The sequence below is a fragment of the Suricata suricatta genome, chromosome 3 (assembly GCF_006229205.1).
Source record: "Suricata suricatta isolate VVHF042 chromosome 3, meerkat_22Aug2017_6uvM2_HiC, whole genome shotgun sequence".
Classification (NCBI taxonomy): Eukaryota; Metazoa; Chordata; class Mammalia; order Carnivora; family Herpestidae; genus Suricata; species Suricata suricatta.
Window position 1 is genome coordinate 52,615,833 of NC_043702.1, and position 11,080 is coordinate 52,626,912.

Here is an 11,080-nt window from a genome sequence, read left to right on the forward strand (position 1 = left end):
ATTCTGATACAGTTCCAGCTAAGATACACTTGCCTAAAACACTTGAAGGCATGGGAGCCGTTCACGCTCTCCGAGGTGAGGTGGTCAGCATCAAGATCCCCTTCAGTGGCAAACCGGATCCTGTGATCACCTGGCAGAAAGGACAAGATCTCATCGACAATAATGGCCACTACCAAGTTATTGTCACAAGATCTTTCACATCACTTGTTTTCCCCAATGGAGTAGAGAGAAAAGATGCTGGTTTCTATGTGGTCTGTGCTAAAAACAGATTTGGAATTGATCAGAAGACTGTTGAACTGGATGTGGCAGATGTTCCTGACCCACCCAGAGGAGTCAAAGTTAGTGATGTCTCACGAGATTCTGTCAACTTAACATGGACTGAGCCAGCTTCTGATGGTGGCAGCAAAATCACCAACTACATTGTTGAAAAATGTGCAACTACTGCAGAAAGATGGATCCGTGTAGGACAGGCCCGAGAAACACGTTATACCGTTGTTAACTTATTTGGAAAAACAAGCTACCAGTTCCGTGTAATAGCTGAAAATAAATTCGGCCTGAGTAAGCCTTCTGAACCTTCAGAACCAACCATAACCAAAGAAGACAAGACCAGAGCTATGAACTACGATGAAGAGGTAGACGAAACCAGGGAAGTTTCCATGACTAAAGCATCTCACTCTTCAACAAAGGAACTCTATGAGAAATATATGATTGCTGAAGATCTTGGGCGTGGTCAGTTTGGAATTGTCCACCGTTGTGTTGAAACATCCTCAAAGAAGACTTACATGGCCAAATTTGTTAAAGTCAAAGGGACTGATCAGGTTTTGGTAAAGAAGGAAATTTCCATTCTAAATATTGCTAGGCACAGAAACATCTTATACCTCCATGAATCATTTGAGAGCATGGAAGAATTAGTTATGATCTTTGAGTTCATATCAGGACTTGACATATTTGAACGCATTAACACAAGCGCTTTTGAACTTAATGAAAGAGAGATTGTAAGTTATGTTCGTCAGGTCTGTGAAGCACTTGAGTTCTTACATAGTCATAATATTGGACACTTTGACATTAGACCAGAAAATATCATTTACCAAACCAGAAGGAGCTCTGTCATTAAAATCATAGAATTTGGTCAAGCCCGTCAGCTGAAGCCAGGGGACAACTTTAGGCTTCTGTTCACTGCCCCTGAATATTATGCACCAGAAGTCCACCAGCATGACGTTGTCAGCACAGCCACAGACATGTGGTCACTTGGAACACTGGTATATGTGCTGCTAAGTGGTATCAATCCATTCCTGGCTGAAACTAACCAACAGATCATTGAGAACATCATGAATGCCGAATATACTTTTGATGAAGAAGCATTCAAAGATATTAGCCTTGAAGCCATGGATTTTGTTGATCGGCTATTAGTGAAAGAGAGAAAATCTCGCATGACAGCATCTGAGGCACTCCAGCACCCATGGCTGAAGCAGAAGATAGAAAGAGTCAGTACTAAAGTCATCAGAACATTAAAACACCGGCGTTACTACCACACTCTGATCAAGAAAGACCTCAACATGGTTGTGTCAGCAGCACGAATCTCTTGCGGTGGTGCAATTCGATCTCAGAGGGGAGTGAGTGTCGCTAAAGTTAAAGTAGCATCCATTGAAATTGGCCCAGTTTCTGGACAGATAATGCACGCAGTTGGTGAAGAAGGAGGATATGCCAAATACATATGCAAAATTGAAAATTATGATCAGTCTACCCAAGTGACCTGGTACTTTGGAGTCAGACAGCTGGAAAATGGTGAGAAATATGAAATCACCTATGCAGATGGAGAAGCCACCATGTACATCAAAGACATTACCAAATTTGATGATGGTACCTATAGATGCAAAGTAGTCAATGACTACGGTGAAGACAGTTCTTATGCAGAGTTATTTGTTAAAGGGGTGAGAGAAACTTACGACTATTACTGCCGTAGAACCATGAAGAAAATTAAGCGCAGAACTGATACGATGAGACTCCTGGAAAGGCCACCAGAATTTACCTTGCCTCTCTATAACAAGACAGCTTATGTTGGTGAAAATGTCCGGTTTGGAGTAACTATAACTGTCCACCCAGAGCCTCGTGTAACATGGTATAAGTCAGGTCAGAAAATCAAACCAGGTGATGATGATGCAAAGTACACCTTTGAGTCTGACAAGGGTCTTTACCAGTTAACAATCAGCAGTGTAACTATGAATGATGATGCTGAATATACTGTTGTGGCAAGGAACAAATATGGTGAAGACAGCTGTAAGGCAAAGCTGACTGTAACCCCACACCCACCACCAACAGATACAACCTTAAGACCCATGTTCAAACGGCTGCTGGCGAACGCAGAGTGCCAAGAAGGCCAAAGTGTCTGCTTTGAGATCAGAGTGTCTGGCATCCCCCCACCAACATTAAAATGGGAGAAAGATGGTCAGCCACTCTCCCTTGGGACTAACATTGAAATTATCCATGAAGGCTTGGATTATTATGCGTTGCACATCAGGGACACTTTGCCTGAAGACACAGGTTATTATAGGGTCACAGCCACAAACACAGCTGGATCTACCAGCTGCCAGGCTCACCTACAAGTGGAACGCTTAAGGTATGTCAAACAAGAATTCAAGAGTAAGGAGGAGCGTGAGCGACATGTACAAAAACAAATTGACAAGACACTAAGAATGGCTGAAATTCTTTCTGGAACTGAAACGGTGCCACTGACCCAGGTAGCCCAAGAGGCTCTGAGAGAAGCTGCCATTCTTTACAAACCAGCTGTAAGCACCAAGACCGTAAAAGGGGAATACAGACTTGAGACGGAAGAAAGGAAGGAAGAGCGAAAACTCCGTATGCCTTATGAAGTACCAGAGCCACGCAAGTACAAACAGACAATAGAAGAAGACCAACGCATTAAGCAATTTGTGCCTATGTCTGACATGAAATGGTACAAAAAGATACGTGATCAATATGAAATGCCTGGGAAAATTGACAGAGTTGTACAGAAAAGACCCAAGCGCATCCGCCTTTCCAGATGGGAACAGTTCTATGTGATGCCTCTTCCACGCATTACAGATCAATACAGACCTAAATGGCGTATTCCCAAACTGTCCCAAGATGATCTTGAAATGGTGAGACCAGCCCGTCGCGGTACACCTTCTCCTGACTATGACTTTTATTACAGACCAAGAAGACGTTCTCTTGGTGACATGTCGGACGAAGAACTTCTCCTGCCCATTGACGACTACTTGGCAATGAAAAGAACAGAGGAAGAGAGGCTGCGTCTTGAAGAAGAGCTTGAATTAGGTTTCTCAGCCTCACCGCCAAGCCGAAGCCCTCCACGTTTTGAGCTTTCTAGCCTGCGTTACTCTTCACCACAAGCTCATGTCAAGGTGGAGGAAACAAGAAAAGACTTCAGATATTCAACGTATCACATCCCCATGAAGGAGGAGACTAGCACAAGTTATGCAGAACTGCGTGAACGGCATGCCCGGGCCTCCTACAGACAGCCGAAACAACGGCAAAGGATCATGGCCGAGAAAGAGGATGAGGAGTTGCTTCGCCCAGTTACTACCACCCAGCGACTGTCAGAATATAAAAGTGAGCTCGAACACTTGTCAAAGGAGGAAAAGTCTAGAAAGAAATCCAGGCGACAGAGGGAAGTGACAGAAATAACAGAAATTGAGGAAGAATACGAAATCTCAAAACATGCTCAAAGAGAGTCCTCCTCATCTGTGTCTAGACTACTGAGGAGGCGGCGTTCCCTGTCTCCAACCTACATTGAGTTAATGAGGCCAGTGTCCGAGCTGATCCGACCACGTCGACAACCAGAGGAGGAATATGAAGAGGACACAGAAAGAAGGTCTCCTACTCCAGAGAGAACTCGCCCACGTTCCCCCAGCCCTGTGTCTAGTGAGAGATCACTCTCAAGATTTGAGAGGTCCGCAAGATTTGATATCTTTTCCAGGTATGAGTCCATGAAAGCTGCTTTAAAGACTCAGAAGACATCAGAAAGGATGTATGAAGTTTTGAGTCAGCAGCCTTTTACACTGGACCATGCACCTCGAATCACACTGAGAATGCGCTCCCACAGGGTACCACTTGGCCAAAATACACGTTTTATCTTAAATGTTCAGTCTAAGCCAACTGCTGAGGTGAAATGGTATCACAATGGCGTTGAACTCCAAGAAAGCAGTAAGATCCGTTATACCAACATGAGCGGGGTCCTGACCCTGGAAATTCTGGACTGTCACACCGAGGACAGTGGAACATACCGTGCCGTGTGCACCAACTACAAAGGTGAGGCTTCAGACTATGCGACCTTGGATGTAACAGGCGGGGATTACACCACCTATGCTTCTCGGCGCAGAGACGAAGTTGTTCCCCAGTCCGTCTTCCCTGAGCTGACAAGAACAGAGGAGTATGCAGTTTCATCATTTAAGAAAACATCTGAGATGGAAGCTTCTTCTTCAGTCAAGGAAGTGAAGTCACAGATGACAGAGACAAGGGAAAGTCTCTCAGCGTACGAACACCATGCATCTGCAGAAATGAAAAGCACTGCAGTAGAAGAAAAGTCATTGGAAGAAAAATCCACACACAGAAAGATCAAGACGACTCTGGCCGCAAGAATTCTAACGAAGCCAAGGTCCATAACCGTGTATGAGGGGGAGTCTGCAAGGTTTTCTTGCGACACAGATGGTGAGCCGGTACCCACTGTGACCTGGCTGCGTGGAGGACAAGTGATAAGTACCTCTGCCCGCCACCAAGTAACCACCACAAAATACAAATCAACCTTCGAGATCTCTTCAGTCCAAGCTTCCGATGAAGGCAACTACAGCGTGGTGGTAGAAAACAGTGAAGGGAGGCAAGAAGCACAGTTTACTCTGACTGTTCAAAAGCCCAGGGCTACTGAAAAGGCTGTAACATCACCACCGAGAGTCAAGTCCCCAGAGCCTCGAGTGAAATCTCCAGAAGCCAGTAAAGCTCCAAAACGAGTGAAATCCCCAGAACCAGTTACTTCTCCCCCCAAAGCCACATCACCCACAGAGACAAAACCCACACCGACAGAGAAAGTTCAGCAGCTACAAGTCTCTGCCCCGCCCAAGATAACTCAGTCCCTGAAAGCTGAAGCTTCTAAAGATATTGCAAAGCTGACCTGTGCAGTCGAAAGTAGTGTATTATGTGCAAAAGAGGTCACCTGGTATAAAGATGGCAAGAAACTAAAGGAAAATGGGCATTTCCAGTTTCATTATTCAGCAGATGGTACCTATGAGCTCAAAATCCATAACCTCACGGAATCGGATTGTGGAGAATACATTTGTGAGATATCTAGTGAAGGTGGAACTTCCAAAACTAATTTCCAGTTTACAGGACAAGCCTTTAAGAGTATCCATGAGCAGGTGTCAAGCATATCAGAAACTAAGAAAGCAGTCCAAAAAACTGTTGAGTCCACAGAAACCAAGAAAACGGAACCAAAATCTCCTGAACCAATTTCCTCCAAACCAGTAATTGTTACTGGGCTGCAGGATACAACTGCTTCTTCAGACAGCATTGCTAAATTCTCAGTTAAAGCTACTGGAGAACCCTGGCCGACTGTCATCTGGACAAAGGATGGAAAGGTAACCGTTTCTTAACTGTCTCCTGATGGTATCTCCTAAAAAGGTAACTTCTCCCCTCATCTCCATCTCCCCAAAAATGTTTAAACTTAACTCACTTTCTAAAACTCAAATCACTTACATTCTACAGGCCCTTACCCAAGGAAGTAAATATAAACTCTCTGAAGACAAAGGAGGTTTCTTCTTAGAAGTGCACAAGACTGATACTTCTGACAGCGGGCTTTATACTTGCACCGTAACAAATTCAGCTGGAGCTGTGTCCTCCAGCTGCAAACTAATTATAAAAGGTAGGTTGGCTTTTGTTCTTACAATACTTTTCAGAAAAACTATATTAAGGACACTTTTCTAAATATTCTCCCTCACAAACACATACACAAATATTACAGTAAAACTGTTTTCCTTTTTAAGTTTTTTTTAAAATATTTACTTAGAGAGAGAGAAAGAAAGAGCATGAACAGGGGAAGGGCAGAGAGGGAGAGAGAGAATCCCAAGCAGGTCATACTCTGTCAGGGCAGAACCTGGGGTTTCATCTCATGTACTGTGATCATGATCTGAGCCAAAATCAAGAGTTGGATACTTAACTGACTGAGGTACGAGTAAAACTGTTTTCCAAATTCCAGAATACTATTTGTACACAAATGTAGAAATACACATATTTAAAGAAAGCATAATAGTAGCATAAAAAGAACTTATCAGGTACCTAACTTATATGTGGTGTTATATAAGATTCCAAAGAGGCAGCTGCTGCTCCCAGGAATATTTAGGAATAAAGTCAGGTAAATATACAAAATGGCACTGCTTCCATAAACCTTCACTCTTGCTAATTTTCCGAAGTAGTGCAGTCAGTGAAAGAGCTATATTATTTTTCCCAATTAAAATTAGGTTGCTTTCTGAGAGTGCCTGGGTGGCTCAGTTGGTTAAGCATCAGACTTCAGCTCAGGTTATGATCTCATGGTTCTTGAGTTCAAGCCCTGCATGGGGCTCTGTGCTGACAGCTCAGAGCCTAGAGGCTGCTTTGGATTCTGTGTCTTCCTCTCTTTTTCTCTCTGCCCCTCCCCCACTCACACGGTCTCTGTATTCCTCTTTAAAATAAACATTTTTTAAAAATCAGGTTGCTTTCCTTCAATCTTCTAAAACATAATTCAATTTTTTTGTTAATAAAAATTTCTAAATCCACACCTATCCTAAATAATTTGACTATTCTTTTGAGGCTTTTCCCTTAAGTCATAAGAACCATCTTCTATTTAAAGAATCCTAATACTCACTGATCTTAAAAGTCATGCACGACAGCTATTTGTATGTTACTATTTATCCACTTGCAGAATCTACAAAAGAGTAAAGGGTGGGATCTCTTTCCAATTAAGTTTGCCTAACACCTAACAGAGGTTTCTTTTTTAGCTGTAAAAGACACTGAGGCACAGAAAGTATCTACACAAAAGACCTCTGAAGTTTTATCACAAAAGAAAGCAGTTGTCCAAGAGGAAATTTCCCAAAAAGCCCTAATTTCTGAAGAAATGAAAATGTCAGAGGTGAAATCTCAAGAAAAGTTAGCTGTCAAGGAGGAAGCTTCAAAAGTTCAGATTTCTGAAAAAGTCAAGAAGTCAGAAGTAACCTCTCTGGAAAAATCCATTGTCCATGAGGAAATCACTAAAACATCACAGGCATCGGAAGAAATCAGAACACATGCAGAGATAAAAGCATTTTCTACACAGATGAGCATAACGGATGGTCAGAAAGTGACCTTAAAAGCCAACATTGCTGGTGCCACTGATGTGAAATGGGTACTGAATGGAGTAGAGCTCACTAACTCTGAAGAGTACCGATATGGTGTCTCAGGTAGTGATCAGACCCTAACCATCAAGCGGGCCGGTCACAAAGATGAAGGGATCCTCACCTGCATTGGCAAAACCAGCCAAGGGATCATCAAGTGTCAGTATGATTTGACCTTGAGCAAAGAACTCTCAGATGCTCCAGCCTTCATCTCACAGCCCAGATCTCAAAATATTAATGAAGGACAAAATGTTCTCTTTTCTTGTGAAATAAGTGGTGAACCATCCCCTGAAATTGAATGGTTTAAAAACAACTTGCCAGTAAGTTAAATTATGAATACATCATTGAAGGAAATTTAAAATGCCACATCTATTTCTGAAGAGCTCAAAGAAACATTTCTTTTCCCCCTCTTACATTTTAGATTTCTGTTTCTTCAAATATCAGTGTAAGTCGCTCCAGAAATATATATTCTCTTGAAATCCGAGATGCATCAGTAAGTGACAGTGGAAAGTACACGGTTAAGGCCAAAAATTTCCATGGCCAATGTTCAGCTACTGTTTCCTTAACAGTCCTTCGTAAGTAGATCTTTCCCTTTTTTTTTTTCACTTGCTGAAGGCCTTTCTGTTTTTGTTTTTTGGGGGTTTTTTGCCTTTGTCTTCTAAGCACAGCCAACTCCGAGGAGCCTCATTAAATTCCATGGGTAAAAGGCACAGGACTCCCATGTGATTTCATCCTTACAGTCAAAGTTTCTTGACAGCTAAACAGATATGTGGGTAAATTAATTTCTGATGCCAAGCTACCTAGTGTCCTGTTACATTTGTTTCCATAATGCACAATATCTGTATTCTTTTCTATATGACTAACCATTTCTCTCCTAGTTATTCTAGCACCTGCATGTAATACAATGACAGAAATATTAAAGATACGTTTCTTGGCAACATTGAGCTAGCTCTTGACAAGTGTATGTATTTGCTTATGCTTCCACAGCAAATTGTTTGGGTTACGGTACTGTGTGTGTGTGTTTGTGTAAGTTTTCCATTTCTGCAAGTCAATGTCTGATGTCACCAATTAACCGTATGTCATTGATGTTCACTGTGTATCTGCTATGCTCCACAGCTCTAGTTGAAGAACCTCCCAGAGAGGTAGTATTGAGGACAAGTGGTGACACGAGCTTGCAAGGAAGCTTCTCGTCTCAGTCAGTCCAAATGTCTGCCTCTAAGCAGGAGGCCTCCTTCAGCAGTTTCAGCAGCAGCAGTGCTAGCAGCATGACTGAAATGAAATTTGCAAGCATGTCTGCCCAAAGCATGTCCTCCATGCAAGAGTCCTTTGTAGAAATGAGTTCCAGCAGTTTTATGGGAAAATCTAGTATGACACATCTGGAAAGCTCAACTAGTAGAATGCTTAAAGCAGGCACAAGAGGTGAGCAATGAAATTACTGGTAGAGGTAGATAAGCCGAGTAGCGCGGTATAGTCTTTAGTTCATACAATTTAGTAGAAAGCAAATCATTGCGTTTTTAGTTCCTAAAACATTTTTGTTGTTGTTCCATAAAGGAATTCCACCTAAAATTGAAGCTCTTCCATCTGACATCAGCATTGATGAGGGCAAAGTTTTAACAGTAGCCTGTGCTTTTACGGGTGAGCCTATCCCAGAAATAATATGGTCCCGTGGTGGAAGAAAAATTCAACATCAAGAACAACATGGGAGATTCCACATTGAAAACACAGATGACCTGACGACTCTGATCATCATGGACGTACAGAAGCAAGATGGTGGACTTTATACCCTGAGCTTAGGGAATGAATTTGGATCTGACTCTGCCACTGTGAATATAAACATTCGATCTATTTAAGAGGGCCTATGCTCTCATACTCCTACTCATTCTTAACCTTTCATACATGATTCACATGGACTAATCTTTCTGATCTGTAAATATTAAAAAAGAAAAAGTAGTTTTGTATCAACCTAAATGAGTCAAAGTTCAAAATTATACATTTCAATCTTTTCATAATTGTTGACCTAAGATTATACATTTTCTAGTGACATGTACATACTGTATATAGCCGGATTGACGGTTATAAAGTTTTGTACCATTTATTTTATGACATTTTACAATGTAACTTTTGAAACTAACTGTTGGTAGGAGAAAGTTTCTTATGGAATGAATACCCTGCTCAACACTTAATCAATCTTTGTGCCTCAACATAACGTTGATGTCTAAGTATGCCTCAGTGGGTTGAGAAATTCCCCACTGAAGATGTCCTATCACCTAAAAGATGATGCCATGCACGTAACCTGACATGTGCACCAATACCTATTGAATCAGAAATGTAAGGCATTGGTGATGTTTGCATTTACCCTCCTGTAAGCAACACTTGAATGTCTTACATTTTCTGATGATGTCACACTCAAAATTATCATGACCTAGATATTACCAGAGCAGAGTGTAACGGCCAACACTTTGTTCGCTCATTTTACACTGTCTCTGACCATAGAGAGTGCAGGGATAGCTTGGAAAAGTAACATCGCCTGGCCATCCCTTCATTTCACCAAGCTATTCAAGTATTCCTATGCCAGAGCAGTGTCTACTCTTGGAGGTTCTGGGGTGCAGCCAATGCCTTCGTGTGGTAGCTCTAAATTTAAATTGAAACCTGAGAAACTGGGGCAACTAAGCAATGAGCCACAGCAAAAAAAAAAAAAAAAAAATTAAGGAACAACAACAAAATAAAGCTGTCGTTAAATTGAAAACAACTACAAGATTACTAACTGCCCAGAATGTCAATTTGATGTAGTTCCTTTCATGCAGGTATAAATTCAATTGTTAGTTACAATTGTTGGACCTCCTTGAGAAATAGTAACAACAAAATAAAGCAAGCTATCTGCACCTCAAAATGTGTGGTTGGTTGTTTTTTGTGAAATTCTGGGGTTGGGGAGTATGACTGCACAAATCACAGAAATGATCACAGATAAATAAAGCAAAGTAAATGGAGTTCAAAGAGGCCCATGAATTATTGTGGTGGATATATCTAGCATTTTTTTAAAGCATAGATTTGATTCTTGGATAAATTCATCCTCAAAAGTCAATAAAAATCCCCCAAAATAACAGCTGACATGTTTTACACCTACCAAGAAAAATATTTTTATGGGAACTCACTCAACTAAATCCATCAAAAATACCAAACATCTACAATTCACAGCATTTTGTGCTAGACACCATAGGGAACAATGCAAAGATGAACAAGATAATACAGACCCTGTCCCTTGAGGAATGCAGTCAAGAGAAAATGACAACTTCAGGGAAAATGATGTTGTGCAACTGAATCCATATTGCCTATTGGAATTCCAAATTGAGACAGAATAGAGGTTCTCAGAACTAAACACGTTCTCAATGGTACACTACTACCATGCTTTTTTAAACAATTATTCTATACTTAATAAAATATGTACCTGGTGCCAGAAAAAAATTGTATTTATCCACTTCAATTAGATAATCATAATTGTAAACCAATAACACTGATTATTGGCCTAATGTATTACCTCTTAAATGTTAAGTACAAGTATACTTGCCTTCTAAATGTCAGTACAAGTAGCCAAAGCTGAAGAACATATACTATCAACTTTTATTCTCCAAAACAAAACTGGGGAACTTAACTAATTTATTCAGCAAGTATTCTGTCTTAAGTCAGATTCC

General features: G+C 41.2%; 1 protein-coding gene across 1 annotated transcript in view; it reads left to right on the forward strand.

The window, feature by feature from the left end:
- Positions 1-10,281, forward strand: part of TTN (titin) — a 269,934-nt gene extending 259,653 nt beyond the window's left edge. The window contains exons 309-314 of the mRNA XM_029934316.1: positions 13-5,624; positions 5,752-5,908; positions 7,020-7,711; positions 7,813-7,966; positions 8,508-8,810; positions 8,943-10,281. Of these exons, the coding sequence (XP_029790176.1) occupies positions 13-5,624; positions 5,752-5,908; positions 7,020-7,711; positions 7,813-7,966; positions 8,508-8,810; positions 8,943-9,241 (7,217 nt within the window). The 3' untranslated portion in view covers positions 9,242-10,281. The remainder of the gene's footprint in view (positions 1-12; positions 5,625-5,751; positions 5,909-7,019; positions 7,712-7,812; positions 7,967-8,507; positions 8,811-8,942) is intronic.
- The last annotated feature ends 799 nt before the right edge of the window (positions 10,282-11,080 follow it).